Consider the following 25,663-nt stretch of genomic DNA (forward strand, 5'->3'; position numbering starts at 1 on the left):
TCCACTGTCATAAGCACAAACACTGTATTGTTAAAAAACAATACAAATTTACACATCAGTGCATCCAGGCCGAGAGCCGAGGGCACTGCATTCAAAAGATTCTGTGGTGCAAAACATGAAAAACATTAATAGCCTCATGAGCTAAGTGGCATGTGTTTGAAGACTGGTGCACGTCTGCTGGTGAAGTGCCCTTTCAGTGCTCAGTAGGGATTGTGTTAACGTTCCTACAAACTCTCCTGGATAAGGGAAAAGCGTTCTCCACAATTAAAGTTGATCTGGCCGCTATATCTGCATGTCATGTGGGTTTAAATGGTAAGACAGTGAGACAACAACGTTACTGTGCCTCGCCTGGATCATACTGTTTTGAGTATGGAGTCATCGGGGACGAAGAATGCGTTGGTATGATTGGAAAGGTCACTATTCACCGAGGTTGTGTCCGACAATACGGGAGTAAACATATCCCATATGTGAGATACCGAACGAATGCTTGAAAGAGAACTTAAGGTTAAGACCGTAACCCCGGTTCTCTGATAGCATGCGTGAGGTATCTCACCGGACCACCCTTCTTGCGTGGAGCGAGAAGAGGTTGCTACCATGAATGACGGTATGGCGCACTGGCTGTGGGTTATATAAGGGACTGCCCCTTGTGCGCCTTGCGTCAGACGTGGCCAGCCAATCATGGCTGGCGTAGTGAGAAAGTGCTTCTGAGGAATATGCGGGGAGGCGTACCCATATGTGAGATACCTCACTCATGCTATCGGAGAACCGGGGTTACCGTCGTAACCTTAAGTTTCCCAACCAGGGGTACGTGTTCCCCAGGGGGGGGACTTCTACAGTTGCCAGGGGGTTCTTAGAAAGATTGTGGAGTAGCTTAACTAATTTAGAAGAAAAAAATGATGATTTCATGGGAAGAATATATCTATATCTACATATTACAATGAAGTCAACTGTACACCTGAACGCTGCATGGGGGAGGGGGGCAAACACAAGCCTGTTCCTCTTTTATCGTATGAAATGGATTGGTGTAAACATGTTTAATAATGTTTTTGTTAATCGCATGTTCAAACAATGGTCATGCTTTGTTCATTATAATGTAAAACGAAGTAAACGATTCATTCATTCAGTCGTTCATTCATTCTTATATCCCATGTAGCCTGGTAAGTCCCAGGGGCCACCATACACTTCTCCCAGATGGGTTTAGTGAATCTGTCTCACTGGGCCACATGGCCAACAGCAGTGAGAAGTGCTGATATGTGTCTGAAAATAAATGGATGGACATGATCAGTTGTTAATGTTAGGAGGTGAATGAAACTGAATGACATCTTAACGCAGCATCAAACAACAGCATGCAGAAATCTGCAGGAAGTTTAGGGAGGCCATGCTGGGAAATGAGCCTAACACACTTATTGGTCAGAGTTAACTTTTGAATTTTTCTCCATCCACTCCAGCCATGGCATCAACTCCCGACAATAAATCCACTCGTCCAGTCAGCGCCCCTGTTATGTGTGCGGTGTCTCCGGGGGAAGGGAGTCCCTCGCCGCTGCTACCCGCCCTGCCACGCTCTGACCACCATGATGGCTCCACAGCCAAAGGCCAGCGCTCTGCAGACAGGAAGGCAGCGGGGAAGGCAGAGGGTCAGCCAGCCGAACTCACCAAGAGCCACAGCCCCAGACCAGAGGGCACTCCAGACATCAAGGTAGGGGACACACGCCAGCACATGGGCTTTAGGTGCCATCAAGTTTTCACTCTGTACATTATTGAACAAAAAGGGGAGGGGACAGGGCCTCTGCAGTCAGTAATCACCAACAGTGAAGACGGTATTAATAAAGAAATGCAATCCCAATTAGTCACTGTATGGGTGCCATACGTTTACAGTAAAATGTAAGGAATGTGCCTGGCCCCATGGGAGTGACTGAGTTTGACTTTGAAGGTGCAGCAAGAAGGAAAGTCATGTGGTTTTGCATGTGTGAAGTGAGTCTACTGTTTACGGAAATGTAATTTGACTAAAAATGAATTCTTCCTGACCACCAGAGGCAGTGCTTTACACTATAGTTGTTACCCATCCTGCGTAGGTCAAGTATTTAATATCAACAACGTCACGTGTGATTTGCGATGATGTCGGGCAGCCCATGCCATCATCAAGATGTCCCTTGTATCTTCTTGTAATAATCTAGGACTGCAAGATGAAACTAAAAGCTTTGGAAAGACTCTTGGCAAATAGCCCTGTAACGGCGTGGTTGGAGCTACGGTTTCATGCTCTGAAGGCTGCGATAAGACCATCAAGGCTACACTGACTCAACTGGAACACTAAGTATTCTCTTTCTGTTAGTTTTAAAGTGCTCATATTATGCTCATTTTCAGGTTCATAATTGTATTTAGAGGTAAATATCCGAATAGGTTTACATGGTTTAATTTAAAAATTTTCATTTTTGTTGTAATGCACATTGCTGCAGCTCCCCTTTTCATCCTGTGTGTTGAGCTCTCTGTTTTACCGAGTGAGGCATCACACTTTTTGTTGTTGGGAGTCGTACATGCGCAGTAGCTAGGTAAGGACTACTACCCAATCAGAAGCAGAGTATGAGGGTGTGCCATGCTAGCAGCTAGGCGAGCATTATAACGTGTTACCAAGTGACGCACGTTTGTCACCGAAGTAAAGGCTGGACTACAACAGAGCTGTTTGGAGCAGTTTGTGAACAGTGTTTTCTGTTGGAGATGGTCCCTTTGGGGTGGACTTTGGGCTTTTTCACTTTGTAAACCTATAACATGCACAAGAAGATATATAACACAATAAAGGAAAGGGGAAAGCCAAAAACCATAATATGAGCACTTTAAAGTACAGTTTGAAGTGGAAGTGTTAGCGCCTACAGTGATCAGCATAACATTAGCCGGCGCCGGCTATTTATGAAATGATTTATTTTTTCCCTCAGTGGTAGACAACCTCTTTATAGTAAGTCCATGTCTCTCTGACGATTGCTTTCACTTGTCAAATTGTTTTCCTTTCTTAGTTGTGATTCCAGAGCAGATGCTCCCCACTGTGTGTAATTGCTGTTGGGTAAACTTCCTTTGTCGCGATTGTCGCTCCACATCGTTTGCTCGCTCATTCTGTAAGTGTCCGTACTATTAACCTGTGTCTGGTTACTGAAGGAGCTGATTGGATCGGAGTGTTGCTCACCCTGTTTAGCAGTCGGCTGCTCTCTGTAATGAAGAAGTACTTTCACTCCCCATTAACCTGTTGTTTTTGAAGAGAGAAACAATTGAGAAATAAAAGAAAGATAGAAATATTTGAAAGTCCTAGACAAGAAGAGAATAAGATATCATCACTGCCAAATTTTAAGCAAACATAAGATTTTAAGCTTTGCTAATTTTATCTCCCTGCATTTTGTTAAATTGGTCTTCAAATGCCTAAATAACGCGGCTCCCCTTCCCCTTTGCAGAACAATAACAAAACAACAAAGTGGTACCAGAACCATCACCCGAGCAGCGTTAAAAGGCAATTGTAGCATCCCTTTCTGTAGAACATCATTTGCCCAAACTGCATTTTCAGTAAAATGGGGCAACATTATGGAACTTTCTGCCAGACCACTTGAAATGTATCCCAACATTAGCCACTTTTAAAAAAAACAAAAACAAATTGTGGCTAATTCGGGAACAATCTTGGTCTCATATTTAGTTTTTACACTGTGCTCTCATTGTATACTTTCCTTCTATTTTCATTTCATTTCTTTTTATTTCATCTTTATTGTATTTTTAATAATAATGTAAATCTGTATTTTTATTTGTAACCAAAAGCCCTACTAGGGTCGAGAATTAGCTTCGGCTAAAAACACTAAGATACATACATCAGATGACTGTTGAAGTTTATCTACGTTTTTTTGTATCTGTCCCTACCTAAATAAACCTTTAAAAAAAAAAAAATTAAAACATTCAAATACATAAAAAAGCACAATTATTCATTTCACAACAAGCAGCCACTGCACTGGAATAGGCTGCATGGAAGCCTCTGATGGTCATCTAGAATTCATAGAACCGTAGTTGCATAAATAACTCTTGCTTCATTGCTACAGGTTATTAACATTTCCTCTCTTTTTAGCAAGTCACAGCTAATGGCTGATCTCAAAGCAAGTTTTCCACATTTTGATTCTTTGCAAAATAATGTTGAACTATTGCTAACTATAACTAGTGTTCACATGGAGCCTGTTCCTCACTGTAGTGTATATGATGGGAGGAACATTCTGTATATGATTTAGTGTCAGTGTAGCCGGTGTTGACCAAAAGGACAGCTTTTAGCCCTGGCTGTGCTAGGAATGGATCCTGATGTGTGAGCTTTGTCTGTGCTAGCAGACAGTGGCCCGGAGAGAGCGCAGACACTCGCCCTCTGTCACCACCGCCAATGGGAAGAGAGAGAAAAAGAGCCAGGTTTGTTTGCTTGATGCATGATCAGCCTGAAACCGTGTTGGAACCGCTTGGAACTAGACAAAACTAAAGCTACATTATACGTAGTGAGTTCGAACATTTGGCAAAACAGCATGCACTGTGTCTTTGAGGGTAACAAAGGAGAAAAGAGTTTAACTCAGTAAGAAGAGAAATCTATGATGCGTACTGTAAACGATCATATAGTGGCCTTTATTTAAGAAATGCAGAGAGAATCAGGACCTTATCTCCCTGTTTTCTGCTCTGCCCCCCCTCCCTCCATGTTTCCCCGTGTACACGGTGCACTGACTGCTGCAGTCAGCATAATGTTCATCTCCACAGCAGAGCCCTGTCACACTCACTATTCTGCTCATTAGTTCCAGGTGTTTCTTGTTGCTGGTTTTTTTGATCGCTCTGAATACCTTGTGCAAAGGTTTTTCACATTACAAGCCTTCCGGTGGCTCAAAGCGTATTCTGTCCCCTGCTCTGTAGGAGTCAGCAGTATTGATAAAACCCTAAAGTACCATAAATGTGATTGTATATCTTGACATCAGCATATATATTGTGATATAATACATCTTACGGGAGCAGTCAGTTCAGTTATTGTTGGCCAGACAAAATGTCTGTTTTTATCAAATCCAGCAATTGGAATGTGAGAAGAATCAAAGTGTAAGTTCTCATTCATGTAAAATAATGTAAACATCTAATATTGCCATAAATCTTTTCTGATCAGTATAAGATGAGATAAGCCTTTATTGATCCCAGAGGGAACATTCAGCAGCACAGAGACAGAAAGAAGTTCAGGGAAAGAGACGTCAAAATAAAATGAAATAAGAACAAATAACATACTTTAGAGAGTATAACATATGAACACAGTACAGTATGAGAAGTATTACAGTTAGTATTACATTACACCTTACACTATATATCATAGCTCATACCATACTGAACTATGTTAATATCTAAATACTCTCTTACCACGTCATATACGATGTTATATTTCTCTTTTGCTAGAATTAACACTATTGTAACTTAATGACTTAATGTCATGGCAGAACCCCAACTCTGGAAAACCTGACATTATCTTTAGGTGTCTAAGGGCTTCCAAAGTTTGCCTGCCCGTTACAGATAAACGGAAACGTGAAAGGGGCCTACCTGTCGCCAGTCTGCTCAGCCCCACCCCACTCCACCCAGTCACATGCTCAGCCCCGCCCTGCTCCACCCAGTCACATGCTCAGCCCCCCTCAGCCCAGTCATGTGCTTAGCCCCGCCCCGCTCCGCCCCGTCACCTGCTCAGCCCCGCTCCGATCAGAAGGTAGAAAACATACAACTACCAGAATGCACTGCGCCACACCTGCCTAGTAACGCTCCCTGCTGGCTGGTAACCATCAGTCTCATGTAACAGTTAAACGGAGAGCTGGAATATATTTCGGTCAACTATTAAATTAATCTCCAACTATTTTGATAATCCATTAATCAGTTGGAGTCGTTCTTTATGTATAAACAGTGAAACTTGTGTGAAGTTAGTGTGTTAAATATGAATATGTTCTAGTTTCTTCTCTCCTCTGTGACAGTAAACTGAATATCTTTGAGTGGTGGAACAAAACAAGACATTTGAGGACGTCATCTTGGGCTTTGGGAAACACTGATCCACATTTTTCACTATTTTCTGAGACCAAAACTAATCCAAATAATCGTTAGTTGCAGCCCTAGCAAACACTAGAGGGGAGAAATAGGCAGTACAGTAACAGAATCTTGGTTTATATTTGATCAGTGAGAGAGAGCGGGGCGGCTGTCTCTCTCGATCTACTTCTGTACTCGTGCCCGTATTTTGAAGCCCAGTCTGTAGTTTGTCTAAAGCAACAGGCCCACAGCTGGATGTGGAAATGTCCATTATGCTGACTTTATCATAAGCAGTCTTAATACATATAATTGCTCCTTTTTTCTGAGGAACCTGCCTTTATTTGTTCACGTTGGTCATCTGGCCATCATTTTGAATTTATGCTATACAACTGGAAATGTTTTTGCATGAATATCAGTTTTTGACTAAAACTGAACCATTTTTTTTTCTTCAGTATAGTTGAGATGATGAAGTCCTATGTTCCATCAGTTGTCCATAGTGTCACGTGAAGTCTATGACATGTTTTTTACTGTGTAACAAATGCTTTGTTGCTGAGTGGACTGGGGTGGGAGCCTAACAAACAGTAACTGTGTCTCTCCTGTGATGGTGGAGCAGCACTCTCCTCAGGACAGAACAAAGACGGAGATGGTGCGGGTGAGGAAGGTTAGCATCATCCTCATCCCTTCATCACTTCCACATGAAGATACTTTTCACTTGCTCTTCCATTGCAGAGACACCCGGTGCTTTAGTCTCCCGATTGCTTTATGATTTCTGGCTGTGTGTCTTTTTGTGAAGGCTTGTACATGTCCCATACATGTACAAGAGCCTGGCCAAACCATAGAGAAATGAATCCATTGTACAAGTTATTATTGTGTCACTGCCATTCCCTGTATCTGTTTTCTTGTTTAAAACACGGTTTCTCCTTCTCCAGAAGCAAACATGCAGCTATATTGTTCACAACATAGCGTTGGTAAGAGGGAGCATACCTTTGGTCGGGCCACATTCTCATGTGTTGGATCTCTGTTTAAGAAAAGAGCTATTTTTGCTGATTGAATCGGTCCGTCCAGGAATTTGCAGATGTTTCTGGTTATTGTGACCAAAAATGATTTAGTTGTGGCTTTGTGTGTGTGAGGCAGGTTGTAGCTTTGTACTGTAGGAACATAATCCGAATTGGGAAATGATAACAATAAAGCCAACACTTGATGTTTTCATGGTGCATTATAGTTATGAGCTAGCAGTATATTCCACATAGAACTCCCAGAGTTAATAAATATGTGTCTGCTGTGATCAACATCATAATGATATGACAAGTAAGCCGTAACAGTACAAGGAAATTGCAATATTTTCAGTCATAAAGTCATAATTCTATGCTAAACTTAGTCAGAATAAGATGTTTATTTGAATTCCCCATCATAGTAGACAGGTCACAGTCTGTCAGCGTATGTGTCCCATGGGGTTGTGAAGACCTGAAGTTATTGCCATAGATTAGGATAGTGGAATGAAATCAAACGCTGGCATCATGTTTTAGTTCCAGCAGTGCCCTGGTGCATCATGGGAGATGAGCTTCACAGATGCAATGAAAGCCATGTTTATGGCATCAGAAAAGGAGACACTGTCCCAGCCTGGAGAAGCTGTGCCAGCCTGGAGGTGAGTTTTTTTTTTTTGCAGGATGGTAGGGGAAGACTCATGAATATTCATTAGGGAACTCATCCCTGATTGGCTAACCCTGACATTCTTACCAATCCCACTCCTCTTGCCTAAACATAACCAATCCCACTAGAGCAGGTAACGAGTACTAGCCATTCAGAGGGACAGTAGGGCGGGTTCTTCCCCTACCATCCTGCAAAAAAAAAATTTGCAGCCTGGAGACCCTGAGCAGACATTAGACACTGTCCCAGCCTGGAGACACTGTCTCAGCCTGGAGACCCTGAGCAGACATTAGACACTGTTCCAGCCTGGAGACACTGTCCCAGCCTGGAGACACTGTCTCAGCCTGGAGACACTGAGCAGACATTAGACACTGTCCCAGCCTGGAGACACTGTCTCAGCCTGGAGACCCTGAGCAGACATTAGACACTGTTCCAGCCTGGAGACACTGTCCCAGCCTGGAGACACTGTTTCAGCCTGGAGACACTGAGCAGCCATTAGACACTGTCCCAGATTGGAGACACTGTCTCAGCCTGGAGACACTGAGCAGACATTAGACACTGTCCCAGCCTGGAGACACTGAGCAGACATTAGACTCTGTCCTAGCATGGAGACCCTGTTTCAGCCTGGAGACACTGAGCAGACATTAGACACGGTCTCAGCCTGGAGACACTGAGCAGACATTAGACACTGTCCCAGATTGGAGACACTGTCTCAACCTGGAGACACTGAGCAGACATTAGACACTGTCCCAGCCTGGAGACACTGAGCAGACATTAGACACTGTCCCAGCCTGGAGACACTGAGCAGACATTGGACACTGTCCCAGCCTGGAGACACTGAGCAGACATTAGACACTGTCCCAGCCTGGAGACACTGAGCAGACATTAGACACTGTCTCAGTCTGGGGACACTGAGCAGACATTAGACACTGTCCCAGCCTGGAGACACTGAGCAGACATTAGACACTGTCTCAGTCTGGAGACACTGAGCAGACATTAGACACTGTCCCAGCCTGGAGACACTGAGCAGACATCAGACACTGTCCCATATTGGAGACACTGTCTCAGTCTGGAGACACTGAGCAGACATTAGACACTGTCCCAGCCTGGAGACACTGAGCAGACATTAGACTCTTAGTAAAAACATGATTCCCCTTTTAGCTGAGGACCCAACTTTGGGAACCACTGGTCTAATGGACCCAATCTAAGCATATCATCACACAGTTCTACTCTAGAAATATAAAATCACAAGCTATATTAAGTAATTATTATTATTATTATTATTATTATTATTATTATTATTATTATTATGTCTTTTTCTGTGAAAATTCTGACTTTATTCTTGTAACATTCTGACTTTTTTCTCAACATGTCACAACATTTCTCCCTAACAGTAGCTATATTACTTTATGGTGTGATGAACTGAAGAGACACACTGGTCTAGACAGTTGAACACATTTAGCAGCTGATGTTCCGTTTCACCACAAACACCACTCCAAATGACTCTGTCTGAATAAGAGACCATGTCAGCCTAAAGCTGAGCATTTGCAGGTTGAATTTGGATGATAATATTAATGGTGCCATCATATTAAAATTAGGGGTGTCACAATTTTTTTCTTCTTTTTTTATCAAGGTCTGTTTATTAAAGATTTTCAGAGCGTACAAGATCTAAACAAAATACAAACTATCAAAACTAATCCTGGACATCAGCGCAAAATCTCCTCACATTTCTTGCAGAAAACCCTCTTCACTTTCATGTGATATGCACACAGAGATTTCTGCAGATAAAATCTCTGAAATGCTCTGCAGATCCTCCTGCTTCTCTGAAGTCATGTGACCCTCGTTAAACTAATGGTGCATTCAATTTCGCCTCTAAATAAAACTCTGAGAAACTCAAACTGATGTTATATAGTACCAGTCTGCCATTTAGTGGCTCTTACTGTGGCATTGCCGTCCCTGCTAAAAAAAATGAAAAGTGAAAGTCGAATCGAATCATGGATTTGGAGAACCGTGACACCCCTAATTGAAATGTGAAAATAATGAAGGGAAAGGGAATGATTCCTGCAGTGATAGCAGACACACAGCGCTGCTCCTATACACTGCAGCAGCCTGTGCATGCACAGCATGTGACTCCACTCCATCAGCGAGTGTGTGTCTGCTTGGTTGTGTGTGTGTGTGTGTGTGTGTGTGTGTGTGTGTGTGTGTGTGTGGCTGAGTTCCTCACCTTCCCCTGCTCAGCTGGCCACGCTGGAAACTGCAGCCCCACAGCCCATTTTGTGTGCTTCATGCCATGGCCGGTGCTGCTCATTGGAGTCCATTGCAAATCAAATATTCAAATGTTTGAATGAATTCTGCAATATTTCCAACCAGCTCTTCCTTTTTCCTGATTTTCCACAGAAAAGAGCTAAGAAACTTGAGGGTGAAACTATTTATATCAGACATAGCAATTTAATGTTGGAGGTTGGTATCTTCACTCTTCACATCTGTGTTCTGGCTGTTTGCTGCATGCCGCCGTTGGTTTGTTTTTGCTTTGACACGTCTGTTTGTTTTCATTTCTTGCATGTTTCCAGCTTAACCCTAGAGGCTTGGCATGCACTATTTTCCTCTCTGATTCTCATGCAAGTAGCTTTACTTCACATTGTCGTTGTCTTTGTCATTTCATGTTTTCATTTCATGAAACATGATTGGAAAAATGTCTCTTTTTTTAAAGTTTAAACTGGTACTGCAGCTTGGCCGCTGGTGCTGAAACAAACAACACAGCTGCTCTCTCAATCCTTCCCTCTTAAGGCTGTTTTATGCTTCTGCGTCAACTCCACGCCGTAGCTACGCCATCGTTCCTTTCGAAGTTCTGCGTCAAGAGTTGCTTTGCATCGCGGTGCATTTCACCGCCATAACGCTAGGGGGTGATAAGTCAGAGGTTATTTGCGAGGTGTCTGCCAGCCAGTTTATGTTATGTTAGCAAGCAAACTGTAGCACAACTGCCCACAAAGTACTGCTTGCTGGCGAAGTGCTAATTTCAAAACGTTACTGACATATAGACACTTTACAAACAGATAACCCCGTCATTGTAACCAAAATATGTCTGAGTTTATTTGCAAACTCAGTGAACTAGCATGTTGCTACTCTCCACAGTCGGCTGCTTGAAACCCAGACTATCAACACACAGGACGAGTTGGCAAATCACAGTCCTTGCGGTCTGCGTCGCCTCGACGCTAAGTTACAAATTTTTGGAGGTGCGGCGGAGGGCTTGGAGGGGGGTTCGCGGCGACGCAGAGGGGTCTGCGGGGGTACACCGTACATTGGACGCAGAAGCATAAAACAGCCTTTAGCTAGCAGTCTTTGTCACTAGGTAGCCATGCAGAACAGCCAATAGGAAGATAGATGCCGTGACATACTAATAGACTTTCCTCAGATCTAATGATTGTAGTCGGTCCCCAGTGGACTTCTTTAGCAAGTTTTGTCTTTAAGCTTTTTGCGTGTTATTTATGTATTATCTACGGTGGCCCTGAAGTGCAAATCACAACAGCAAATAGAAAAACGCAACAGCAAATCATAAAACACAACGCCAAATAGGAAAACACAACGGCAAATAGGAAAACACGACAGAAAATAGGGAAACACGACAGCAAATATGAAAACACTTCAACAAATCATTAAACACAACGGCAAATATGAAAACACGACAGCAAATATAAAAACATGACAGCAAATATGAAAACACGACAACAAATATGAAAACACGACAGCAAATAGGAAAACACGAGAACAAATAGGAAAACACAACAGCAAATAGGAAAACACAACAGCAAATATGAAAACACGACAGCAAATATGAAAACACGTCAAGAAATTTTAAAACACAACGGCATTAACTTCTACCGGAAAAGGTAGGGCCTATCTAGCAGAGGACGGACCCTCCTGATTGGGCAGACGGACTGTCTGTGTTTTAACAGGAAGTAGAGGTGAAAAACACAAAACGCGCCTACTTTTAACAGAGAGACAGTCCGTCTGTCCAATCAGGAGGGTCCGTCCTCTACTAGATAGGCCCTACCTTTTCCGGTAGAAGTTAATGCCGTTGTGTTTTATGATTTGCTGTCGTGTTTTCATATTTGCTGTCGTGTTTTCTTATTTGCTGTCGTGTTTTCCTATTTGGTGTCGTGTTTTCCTATTTGGTGTCGTGTTTTCATATTTGCTGTCGTGTTTTCTTATTTGCTGTCGTGTTTTCCTATTTGGTGTCGTGTTTTCCTATTTGCCGTTGTGTTTTATGATTTGCTGTCGTGTTTTCATATTTGCTGTCGTGTTTTCCTATTTGCCGTTGTGTTTTATGATTTGCTGTCGTGTTTTCCTATTTGCTGTCGTGTTTTCATATTTGCCGTTGTGTTTTCCTATTTGCCATTGTGTTTTATGATTTGCTGTTGCGTTTTTCTATTTGCTGTTGTGATTTGCACTTCAGGGCCACCGTAATTATCTGCTCTAGCTTTTCCATTGTTTTAGACACAGATATGGTAATAATTATTATCCAAAATGATGTGAAAACACATTTTTTCTTGAGGGAGGATCCTGAAACTCTCCGCCGAACTCTCTCTGCACACCATCTGTCTGTATGACATATACAAAAGCCTTACTGTGGTCAAAAACATACAATTTTAAAAGATGTATGTAGATGTTCAAAATGTATATAAGCTATAAGCAACTACTGGTTCTCATCAGTCAGGGGGAATGATTTTAGAAATGAAAACATCTTTTAAATTCAACAACCCCAATTTGAAGTCTCGAACCCCAAGCTGGGATAACCCTGATGACATCATCGGGGTTATTTTCCCAGACTTGATGAAGCTCCTCCATAACCACGGACGACATCACACAGCGGTTCTTCCAGGCGTAGGAGTTTAAAAAGTGGTGCTTTGTAGGCTATGCACAATAGTTAAAGACTGAGAATGTCCTGTGTCCCAGCCACAGAGGAGTTTCAGTTTCACTACCTGCTCTGCTGTTCTGCCAGGATGCAGACATTTAGATTCGTCAAAGCAGGAAAAGCACAGGTGTAAACAACATGAACACTGTGTCTCAGTGAGCATGCTCAGTACCAGATCCCTGGAACCGGCTGGTCATTATGTCTCCTGTTGTGACCAGAAAAGACATTACTTCCTTGTTCCTTTCCAGTCATGTATGTCTGTGATGTCACCAACAGAGTCATTGGTCATCATGGTTATAGTTTAGTTTCATTTGATTAATGTGCTACATGAATCTAACTGTAGCACGTGTGTGTGTGTGTGTGTGTGTGTGTGTGTGTGTGTGTGTGTGTGTGTGTGTGTGTGTGTGTGTGTGTGTGTCTGCCATCCTGTGCTGGTTTAAATAATTTTAGAGAGAGGGATGACATGTAGTTCTTCCAGCTTGGAAACATGTTGGTGAATTTCCCTTTTGAAGCTGCATTAGTTATTATATGTTATATTGTCAGTGAATCAAAGTCATGCAATGCGATCATTAGTATTATTATTAGCAATCTTTGCAGCGCTGCAGAGTTTTTATAGTAAACTGTACCCCGTTACTGCTACTGGTCCATGTCAGCCCTCTCTTCATGTGTCTGTACTGTTTGCTTCTCCAGTTCAGTCTGCCACACATTCTGCCAGCATAGCACCTATAAAAAGTCATTGAAATGTGCAGTAGATTACCCACTATCACACTACTGTTTCAGACTAAAACAACAATCGGACATTTTGGGAAATAGCCTGCTAACCATCAAACCCTGAAGAACAACCGATCAGTTTCCTCTCTGTGTACAGAGATGTTGCTGTATCTCTCTCTGGAGCTCCAGGACGGGTTTAGCCTAGCTCAGCTTCCAGCAAGATTGCATCATTCAGCATTCAGTCGTTGTTAAGCTGTTCAATCATTAAGGAGAGCATAAGAATATAGCTATGATTCAATGAGGAAGAAGAGGAAGTCTGCACATTGAATACAGCAAACTTCGCCAGGTCAACATCCATGTGAATACAAAGTGGCCGTATACAGAATATAGACAACATGGTAGCTCTGCCTGCTGTAAGGAGATCACATGGGGCTAAATAACAACACAGGAGCCTAAACACCATATATGTAACCATGAAAACAGAAGGAAATACATTTGTATAATGTTGGATTATATGTTAAAACCCATAGCCTTTCTAGTTCTTGCACTTTCTTTCTTGATTTTCAGAAATCTTTGTGAGCTTGCAGTATTCAGTGTGCAGACTGCCTGTCCTTTTCCTGGCATGCTGCCTATGTCCGGCTGTGCACACCATTCACCTTCCCTGCTTTGGTTCCAACACACTCTCTATATAAGAGCAGGTTTTTCAGAGAAACACCATCAGGCGATCACAGGAGACAGTCTGCGGTCTGGTTTGTCTGAAAAATTTCTTCTTCCACGACCTCAGCATGTCATTGGGAATAGACAGGCTCCATCTAAGTCCAGAGTTCTGAAGTATCACACAAAATCATTTATCAACATATTGAAAGAGTGGCAGATTGTCCTGGCTTCTTTTTCCGATCTTTGTCACCTTTTTTTACCGATATACTGTATATGTTCGTTTTCTATATGGTCCTATGTTCTTTTCCCTCTTACTTTCTTTCACATCTGATTCAATCATTGTCTATCATCCTACCGTCATTGTTCCCACTTCCTCTTCTGACTGTTGCGTTCTGGTTGAAGGACCTGGATAAGACCCAGACCGAGATCATGCGTCACCACACTAGCGTCAGTGAGCTGAAGAGGAGTTTCATGGAGTCGGTGCCGGAGCCTCGGCCCAGTGAGTGGGACAAGCGACTGTCCACCAACTCGCCTTTCCGCACAGTGAGCATCAACGGCCAGCTACAGCCAGCGGTGAGTCCAGGAAAACACGCTGCACACGCACTGCTGATAGCATCCACGGTGTCACATAGAGTGTAGACTGAAATCACTGTGTCTGTTGGTATGATATGCTAAGCTAGCAGCTTCCCCTGCTTTCACAGCCCTGTCCTGTCTCTGTGCTGGACACATTCTTCTCATCTGACTCATGCTTAAATGTCAGACTGATCCTCTTGGTTTAAACGTTGTATGCTAGCCAACTAATTAGCAGCCAGTTCCTCACTAATGATAGCTTTAGCTAGATTTCCAGGAAGTAAACCCACTAGGACTGAGACAGTGATTGAGTTAGATATCAAGCTCGCAGTAGAGCTAGTTAGTGTCTCATGCATTTTATCAAACCTGGACAGATCCCTCTGAGGGTCATGTACTGTAGTAGGGGACAATAATAACAAGAATGAATGCAATGAAATCTAATACTTTATTGCATTATTTAAAATGTTTAAAAAAAAATTATAGTTCCCCATTTTTATGGGGTAAAGATGTTCAGGGATTCCCCTTAACTCGGAGCTCAGTTTGCAGTCTGTTTGCACAGTTTAATTCATGCACACCGATTCCTAAACGGAGCCAATCTGTACACTCACTTTATTAATTTGTATATTAATTAAATATACAAATATAAAAATAGTCTGCTCACAGATTTTCTCCCCTTTTTTCCCTTTACAAGAATAAGTCAATGATTTTAAGATAAATGCCTGATGATTTATCCCTGACTTGATTCACTTTTTAAATGATGGTTAACATTAGTTAACCATCATTTAAAAAGTGAATCAGTCTTGGACGTACAAATAGAGTGCCTTCAGAGCAGTGTAGTTAAATGATCTCCGGGATTTTTCATCCGGCCGTGTATCTTTTAAGAAAGAATGCTCTCTGAGCACTGTGACTCCTGACATTACTTTACAATCATTCTGCAGATGCTTTTGCCCAAAGCCACTTACAAAAAACACCAAAACAAATTCCTTGTATGTGTTAAAAAACGTACTTGGCAATAAAACCCATTCTGATTCTGATTCTGATTCTGAATAGCTGTGGTTACATAGACAATATTCCTTCAGTCCCATTAAAATCATTCTGATTAGAGATTCCAACTGAACTGTTTACATAAAAGTGTTTCAAGTTTTAATAAAGTGATCGATAATTAAGATAAGATAAGTATTTCATAACAGTTGAACTTTTTTGACTTGGTTCCACTGGCCGTGCATCTAATCTGCTCTTTAAATCTTTTTTGAATCGTTCTCCAACAACAGTTTAGTTTTGCTCCCACCATGTTTCTGTCTCTCAAGAAGCAATAATGTTCCACCCACATGGGGCAAACATTGGATTAGGCGTTTACATGGTTATTAGGCGTTAATATTTTCCGTATTGAACGTGTATCAAAGGTTTAGAGGCACCCCTCTAAACCCTTCCGATCAGGCCAGTCTCTTCCAATTCAGCTTGTTACATGAGGCATTTTGATTTTGATTGGGCTATTATTGGTTATTAGTGGAATATTAGGGTCCATGTAAACACAGCTAATTAGTGCATTTAAACTTAACTCAGGAACAAGAGGTATCACCAAATATTCCCCCAACCCATTTTGCCCAGAGCGCCAGGAACCAAGCAGTATTTCTGCGCTGTTGGCTGCCCAGCCCTGAGTGTACTGTGAGTCAGTAGGTAGTCTGGGATCATTTGATTAAAGTCCCTTAACAAGTCAAGTCGATTTACTGACATTTGTATGTCACAGGAAAAGCACAAATCAAACGAATGACGAATTCCATTTAGCTGCATCAGTTTCAGGATTCAGCGTCTGTGTTTGTGTGTTTGCGCAGGGCCTTTAAACACACATTTGTTTAAGAACAGGCGCTATGTATCCATAATATCAAATTAAATATTTATGGTATTCAAATTCAATTTGAACCCAAGGCCCCTCCTTAAAATTGTACTTCAAGATTTGGTGAAAATATGATTCTTTCCGTTTTGATTGAGTTTTAGAAGTGCATATTACCAAACTAATTAAATTCATCAAATTACCACCCAGTTATCACCACAAAGACAACCTTCTGGGCCCCTGAAGGTGTGCGGCCCTGAAGGTCTGGGGCCCCTAAAGGTCTGGGCCCCTGAAGGTCTGTGGCCCTGAAGGTCTGGGACCCAGAAGGTCTGCAGCCCTGAAGGTCTGGGACCCAGAAGGTCTGGGGCCCCTGAAGGTATGGGGACCCTGAAGGTCTGGGGCCCAGGGGCAGTTGCTTACTTTGTATGGTTAGTTATTAGGTCTTATCAGGAGTCACACTGTATGTTCCCACTATTTTAAATGTTAATATGTTGCATGGAAGAATATTATAGGTAAGACACACACATATGTGTAGTAATGGACATAAATATCTTGTTGTCTATGAGGAATATGGCAGATGTCCACAATGCACTTTATCATCTAGAAGTGTCCACTGAGTGGTGCTGTTGGCTGTCTCCATATCATTCCACTACTGTAGCATGACTGGAAGTGCAGTCTCAGAGATACACACACCTTTTCACACAATCTTTCTAGATGTGCTGATGTGGAGATGGTGTGTGTGTGTGTGTGTGTGTGTGTGTGTGTGTGTGTGTGTGTGTGTGCGTGTGTGTGTGTGTGTGTGTGTGTGTGTGTGTGTGCGCGCAGGGGAGGGTGTCCTCAGTACCTGCATACAGTGTGGTTGGGGGCATGTCTGAGGTAACGCTACTGCAGTCTGGCTGCAGTCAATGGACACTGTCCAGCGTTTATTTATGAGCAATATAAAGAATGGCACCCTGAGGCTATGGCCATGGCCTTCTGTTAACAGACAGCTCTCCAATATCACCAGATTGTGCTTGGCTGCAACCTAAAGGGTTCAGTATGCTTCAAACCAACTGCGTATAAAGTGTTTATACTTGTTCTGAACGGCAACATTTTGACATTCCACGGTGTAAAGCTTGCAGCCATAGAGACGGATATGAGGTGATGTTCATATCAATGGGGACAAGGGCGCACACTTTGGGACTGTCTGGACGAAAATAGTTGTGTAAAAATTTTTTATATATAGGTTGTAAGAAATGTAAATCCTACATACTCGGTTACTTACACACACCTGTCCAATCGCTTTGTGAAGGGGTGATTGTTGGTTTTGCAAAACTTCCAAAAATTGTTGGACACACAAAAACCACATTGGAAAGTGGCACCAGTAAACAATCTGACAGCCGCTTTGTTTGAAGCATACTGGCGCCTTTGTGCTGGATCTGCCTTCGCTCTCTGAATGGCTGCTGCGAGCTTCGTCATCCTGCTTCATCTGCTGGATTAATCCTGAAAATGTATTTGCATGACTCTTGTGCCTGAGATGTTCAGTGAAAGACTGGAGAGCAAAAGAACACAAGAAAACAAGCTAAAGACCAATGATTAGTAGCACTGACCCTCCCTCCTCCCCTCATCTGTCCTACCCTCCAACCCTCCCTGGATGTCTTTTATGTGTTCTTCTGTGTCTCTGTCATGTTTCTCTGCCACCTCTGTCCTCATCTTCTTTCCCTTCCCCATTAAAGTCTGGGCCTGTTTCCCCAGTCAAATCCCCACCGACTCCCTCCTCTTCCCCACAGCCTCCTCCACCCTTCCCTGTGCGTTTAGACAATGACCCTGACGGTCAGAGAGGATCTCAGTCCTCTGACCTGCAAGTATTTCCCTCCGGCTCTAGGCTCTCCTCCACCCACAACCTGAAGACACAGTTTCTATCCCAGACATTAGGACCTGCAGAATAATCACATATTCCTTTTGAATACTCGAGAATTCAGCCATAATAGCACTTTTTTGCTGAAAGCCTGAGGCACAATTTTAGTAATTTCATATTATTGCTGAATGCTAGGAGTTATGATGACATATAAGACGGAAAAATAGAAATAGTCTCAATTGCATCACCATCTGTTCCCAGATTCTCCCTGAGCTCTTAGATTCTTACCCTGTGTGCAGTACTACATCCCCATCAGCCACACTGTGTCCAGTGCAGATATTAGCTTAAAAATACTCCCTGTCATCTAAAATGCTAAGATAATTGACACATTATAAAGCAGATGAAATGCTACGGTTTTTCTGGTGGTGGTGCTTCTTTCTTCCTTTTGGCATTTAGAAGACTTTGCAGCGCCAACATGGAATGCACTAGCTAGCATTTTAGCTGCCAGAGAATGCCTTTCCTATTCCCACCATGGAGCAGATTTTCTGTCAAAAGTGATTGGACACTGTCCCTACCTGTCATCGTTTTACAAACGACAGAATCCTTCAGTGGCTTTTCCTTTAAAGGTTTAAAGTCCCAGACAAAAAGTCAGCATCCTCACCAGTTAATAATCCGTGTAGAAGTCACAGAAATCAAGAAGCAACATTGTTCTGTTATAGCATAGTAGAGCTAGATCGTCCTAATATTATAGAACAAAAAATAGTAACAAAAAAATGCAGTATTATCAGTTTCTTTTTTTTGTAACACAAAGCAGAACTTGCACAAGCAACACAGAGATTACATCTATGACATCATTTATATGATTTTCTTTGAGAATGAGGATGAATCAACATTTAGCAATGCCATCTAGGTAAGAGCCTGACAGAGCCACTTTAAATACTGACATAGTAGCATCCGTGGTCATGGCCAGTGTCATGTCATAGTTGTGACTGTGTCATGTCAGTCCTATGCACACCCCTTCAAGTACACTAAAGTGTTACCCAGTTGCTTAACTGCGATTGGACAATCGCTATTTAGGGGAGGGGTTTAGCAAATGGTCTTTAATGTACCCTCAAAATCAGGTGACCCATGGAATGAAAAGTGTTTTACCCCTCCCACCTGTAGCCTCTGCAGCTCTGTTGAATCTGCCTGGCAGCTTTCCAACGGGTTCATAGAAAATGCATCCTTCGGGATGTTGTCATTATAACAAAAGTAATTATTAGAGATGCACCGATTACAATTTTCTAGGCCGATTACAATTTCAGATTTTTCATTGAGTTTGACCAGCCGGTACCGATTTTAGCCGATTCCAATTTCATTTTTTTCTAACCACTTTTAAAGTAGTTAGAAATATTTATGTTCTGTCTTTTCTTTAATAGAAAATGTTACATTTTGCATAGAACATTTTGAATAGATAATCGATCGCTATAAAAAAAGGAACTATATAAATGACTCCTGGTGTGGGAAATTAACACACATCTAAAGTGCAATGTTATGGAAGAACCATTTCCTTCTTTTCACATCCAATATCCAACTAAAAAAATGTATATAAATATATTTAGCAAACTAAACTTCTGTATGTATGAAAACAGGGAAAACAGGTAATGGCAATACAATTATATATAAATAACACATAAAAATAAAATAAATATAGCCTTAATGCAGTATAAAGATATTTCTCACAACACACACACAGGCCTGTTTAAACGTCAACAGTAACGTTACCTGAAAACAGCGTGTAGTTCCTTTTTTAGCAAGTTTGCTTTATGTGTCATTGTGCATAAATACTACCGTTGCTGTCAACGGGCTTATCTGCTAACGTTAGCTACCGACGGTTACCTCGGAACAATCCAGCAAATAGACGGTACCCTAGAGTGCCATTACCTGAAACAGATGATTTAATCACCGCTCATTTTACACACAGTTTAGCAACAAAACTAAACGCTGAGGGAAGATTACTACGTTTTTAATGTTGGTTTTCAGCGGTATGCATCCCCACTAACCTGGAAAGCGTTTTAAACAGTAACGTTAATACAGCATGTCGGAGGAATACAGCGGGGTTCTTTTGCTAACGTTAGCTTCTTGTCTCATCTGGGGTCTGATAAACAGTAAATTCATCAAAGTCAGTGTGTCCAATGCTATTTTCCAATAAACTGTAGCTGTCATATTTCACGGGACACGCGTGAGTGCAGTTTTCATGTTCCAGTTTTTCAGCCTCAGAGGGGAGAGAGAGAGAGAGCGGCTGACTGTTCGCCTGAGATCAGTAGAGCAGACGGCTCTGCAGAGCTGTGTATAATTACGACTATGACATTTCATAAACAGCTGTTTGAGCGGCAGTGCATCGCAGCTACATGCATATAGCTGAAACCCTGCATGTGCACGTGTGGTGCTGATGTTGTGCGATGTAAATCATGCGGCGCCCCAGTGAATAAAATCGGCATATATCAGACTGATCGGCCAATTCCGGTCACCGGCCGGTCAATCGGTGCATCTCTAGTAATTATCTTACCTGTCTGCTACTCAACACAGTTCATATATATCAACCAGCTCTAACTCAGAGCTGGCCACCAACTGACGAGTACAGAAACAGAAGAACTTCTATGGCAGGATTATTTCTCCAGGCAGCAGTTCTTGCACTATGTTACGGAAAAACTGCTCGACTTTTACTTTCAGTCTTCAAAAAAACATGAAACAAAGAAAAACAGAAAGGGAACTCCTCTTTACACTGCTCAAACTGTTCTGGTGCTGCTCTTCAAACAAAACAGTCCCAAAAACTGTCACACACTCCACTCACACAGGATTAGAGCCCACCTCTCCAGTTCAAACTGGCTAATCAGGTCAATACTCAGGTCAGTAATCAGGTGATGTACATTAATCCAAACAAATCAACTTGTTGTCTTTGTTAATTAATGTAGGAACTATAAATTAAGAAAATAAAGAAAACAGTGAGAGGAAATGTCCACATTAACAAAATAATAAAATGATTGGTGAGGGAGTTGGTGCTTCTTCACACCCTTATAAGTTATGGTAATCAATTTACCAAAAAGTCAAGATGATTTTCTACTTTAGTGATGCCATGGGACAAGAGCAGAGATTGTGTAAAAATATAAAGCAAAGAAAGTACATGACTAGGGTTGGGTATCGTTTGGATTTTTTTTCGATCCCGGTGCTAAAACGATACTTTTAAAACGGTGCCGGTGCCTGAACCAATACTTCAAAAAATATTTTAAAAAGTAAAATTTAAAAAAGGAGCACAAAACGACAGTTGTGACATTTAAGAAGGGCGTGTTTATTGCTAAGGCCATATGGTCAAAATTAAATGATTTATTAAAAATGTAACAATAACTTATTTCACCAATAAATTGCTGGTAAACGACAACAAAAAACGACTAGCTAGGGAAAAGTGTATTTTACAATAACTTTGAACGCAAAGGCTGGCGAGGCGAGTTTCAAGTGAACGCACCATCTGTGTGGTTTTTCCAAGGGGGTAAGCCAGCTTCCACAAAGCGTACCTCCCATGGAGCCATTTTGATGCTAATAAGCCATCAGGTGCCGTTAGCATTCCATTGACTGCCATTCATTTGCGCCACTTTGACAGCTTTACATCTGAAGCGTTTAAAGACTCTATTTGTCCATTGTTTATTTATAAAGAAACACGACAATGTACAAAAGGCTCCATTACCTTGTATCTCATGTTATGGTTCTGTAGCAGCCGTTTTGGAAAAATAGGCTAACGATTGTGTCATAACCACGCGACATTCTGTCGCATAGTAGACAAATACATGTCAGTACAGGAGAAGCTTGCAGGCAGTTTCGACTTACATTAGCTGTTTAAGTTTAATTACTAATGTTAACTAGCATTTTAGTTAGCAATAATTAGCCTGTGCCTATGTTATCTCCTTACATATACCTACGCTCTCCGTCTCTGCAAGATTCGGAATGATTGAGATTTCTCTTTTTATCTCGCTCAGTTTGAGGCTGCACAGTAACACTCATCACCAGAAAAGTGGTTCTAATATACTTCACTGGTCTCCGTAGAAAACAACGGCGTCACATTGTCCATTTATTTTACTGTCTATGGGTTTTTTGACAACGGCAGCAGCATACTGTTAACGTCCCGGTGTTGGAATCCTCTACAGTGAAATACAGTCACACTTTACACCGTTTAGCTGTCAGCATTTTAACCGTGTTTAACCCAGCTGCTAGCTAACAGTAGGCTAACGTTACCTGCTGCCAAGTGTAGTGTTAACTAGCGTGACATGCAGCGATGTTTCTGTTGCCTCTAACGTCTGTTTCGGAGGATCAGGAGCAGAGCAGGCATTTGAAATGAGGCGTCGAAATCCCCGTCGCTATTCGGTCCTGTAGATACCGGTCGTTTAGGCACCGGTGCCGTATTAGCACCGGATCTCAGTACGCAACTCTATACATGACATGTTTGAAAGCAAACTGTTGTTTCATGCTGCATGTGAAAAATTATGTAATTGAAGCCTAACTAACAGAGCTATCGGGCCTGAAATCCTAAAACAACTTCATACAATTACATAATTCCAGTTTGTTACAATTAATAACTTTGTATTCAACAAGTTAATTGGTGAGATCTATGAACGTGGCGACATTACTAAAAAGAGTCTAACAAGTCAAGAAATACAGTAGAAGCTGTCAGATGACAAGGTTAGCCAAACTTATTCGGCAGAGAACCCATACATCATCTGTAAAATGATTATCCAAATTGCAAACAATTATAGTTTAGAGACATGACTCTGGTTCTTTCAATATTTCAGTATTTATACAGCCCAATATCGCTCAAGGGGCTTTACAATCTGTAAATCTGTAATCAGACCTCCCATACTTGATGTAGTGTGTAGTGCACACTCACAGTTTTACTGTGCAATAAGGCATTATTAGCGACAACACTATTTCGAGGTCAGGATTAGGGTTTTTTCCCTGGGTAACCCCTATTTGAAGGTTAGGACAGGGTTAGCCAAAGGTAATCCTTTCTGTTTTACCGACACATTAAGTGGTTTGGATGATCTGGCTTGTTAGTAACTTGTCTAATCATCTGATGTCTCTTGCCCTTTCAGGCTCTTTTTGTGCAATGTCACAGTGTTCTCAGATTCTGGAAATTACTTTGGGGTGTACAATGTTTTTTGATAGAATAACTATGAATAAGCTACGAAAATAAGATCCAAGTTGATATAAACCAGAAATGTCTCTTAGTCTATTAGTTTCATTTTAAGACAAATCCTAAAAATCCTTTTTCTGTTGTAGTAATTGTGTAACTGTGAAAAGAAAAGAAAGTTCAGCAGTCAATGGTGACACTACTTACACATAGAAGTAAGAACCAGATGTATTAGTTTCATATGACTGCAAGCCACCCAGCATCATAACCTTGTCATAATGTGAGTTTGAGCTTACTTGACTTCCCAAAGCTAACAGACGGAGTAACGTCTGTCAGACGTGAATTGTCTGTTCATGTTAATGTTCTTCTTTCAGACACCACAAACAACTTAATTTAAAAGCTGTCAAGCTGTAAAGCATGTCCCCTCCATGCTACACAGCCTTCAGCGGCCTCCCTTTCCTGTACCTTCCCTACTCATCCCCTTCCTCCATTCCTTCATCCTTCTATCCCCTTTCCTCCTTCTCCTGTCAATTGACCATATCCCACGTGTCTGTTCATTGTTATCTGTCTCTCTTGGCCTGCTGCTGCTGCTGCTGAGCACAGCGAGGGAGGCCGACTCTGTTCGGACACAAGGTAAGAGCATGTAGTCTGTCCCCAGCGCCAGTGGGACCCCCGCTGTACACACGGGACTGCCTGCTGGAAGAAGAGGATGAGGACAGTGAGGTTGATTGGGTTGATGATGATGATGATGATGAGGAGGAGGAGGAGGAAGAACAAGCTCATGGTCACACTCTAAAGGTGGCTATCAATGTGCCAGATGAGCGGAGGAGCTTGGTTAACCCATGTGAGCTGAACCAAGCCAGGCTCAAGCATTCCCGGATGTCTTTCTTTCTGTCAGGGCTGCTGGTGATGGCCCTGACCATGCTGTGGCTCGCCTTCATTTAAAGACAAATACATCCCTAGATCCCTGAACATTTATCCTGCAAGGTGCCCTCAGCCATTTACAGACTGCTTCATTCAACTTCTGTTTCGTTCCTCTACCTTGAAGTCATTATCGGTTCTATGCGCAGTTTCCTTTCTTAGCCTACATGCGCCTCAGTTCAGCCTGAAATGGCACTAATAAATTTGAGTCTTTAAAGCGAGCCTATGTAACTTTTCCTGGACAACAGTCACTGTGGCCACAGGTGGCAGTTGACTCTTGCTAAGCTCCGCCCCAGCTTAGTTACTGTTGCCACGCCTATCAAGTGTTGATGATAATGAAGGCAAATTTCTAATTGAAAATCGTCATAGTAATTTTTGAGACAGGGGGTCCTTTACAACAGAGCAACATGCATATCAGTCTTGTCAGTTTTAACCAAAAACATCAATTTTGCCACCTGAAATGACAACTGTCCCAGGCAGATTTGATCCGCTCCAGCAGGCTCACTGATGAACTTTACCTGAGGTGGTTGAGGTGGTGTCTTCTGCTGACTTCTTTTTGACCAAGGATACAGCCATACCTACATACACAATACTATATCATGCTCAAAACCTGAAGCTACAGCTGCGTGTCATAGGCAAAAAGTCAGCATCCTAAGCAGGTATTGAACCCGGTAGAAGGCATAGAAACAAATGAGTAGCATTGCTGTTGTGGAGTAGATGGCTACCCTGACAATTCAGTACAGCTTGATACATTGTTCTAACGTAACCCTGTTCAGCTGCTTACTATAGAAAAACATACTTGGACAAGCAACACAGAGGCTTGTAGAGAAATTACAAATCACTGTGTTCAGTTTGGTTCAAAGATTCACAGTCAGTGACTGTGTAATTTGTTCCCTTTCAAGTCAAGTGCAAGTGTCAAAACCGTTCACACCGCCGCAACATCTTCACTTCAGGAGTACATTCAGTCTGTTGCTACACCAATTTGTCACATTTCGTTCAGTACAAAATTAGCCTATACAATCACTATCTATAGGGTTCATAGCTTAGCAGCCTATTATTTTGGACAGGGTTATCGGATTATTATAGATTCTTTTTTTTAGTAAGTTTTCATCAAGGAAGTAATGTACTGTCATCAGTCACCAGTGAGGGGAGTACTACTTTGAAAATGAGTTGTTAGAGATTAATTCCTACATCTCTACAGGCTCTGGGAATGAGGACTACATTTTTCCAAAATCAACAGCATGACAGGGACAAACAAAGATACCATTGCATCTGGGACCAGCTCACACAGGATGTTTTTTCTCATGTAATCTATTACCCAACAAAATGTAGTTAAAGAGATGTTTTGCTGATTTAAATCCAGCTCTGTGTCATAGCAGTGTGTGC

The 25,663-nt window shown here is 42.0% G+C and overlaps 1 protein-coding gene across 1 annotated transcript in view; it reads left to right on the top strand.

The window, feature by feature from the left end:
- Positions 1 to 25,663, top strand: part of epb41a (erythrocyte membrane protein band 4.1a) — a 72,185-nt gene that overhangs the window by 32,008 nt on the left and 14,514 nt on the right. The window contains exons 12-13 of the mRNA XM_078267897.1: positions 1,449 to 1,696; positions 14,363 to 14,533. Of these exons, the coding sequence (XP_078124023.1) occupies positions 1,449 to 1,696; positions 14,363 to 14,533 (419 nt within the window). The remainder of the gene's footprint in view (positions 1 to 1,448; positions 1,697 to 14,362; positions 14,534 to 25,663) is intronic.

The sequence above is a fragment of the Sander vitreus genome, chromosome 14 (assembly GCF_031162955.1).
Source record: "Sander vitreus isolate 19-12246 chromosome 14, sanVit1, whole genome shotgun sequence".
Classification (NCBI taxonomy): domain Eukaryota; kingdom Metazoa; phylum Chordata; class Actinopteri; order Perciformes; family Percidae; genus Sander; species Sander vitreus.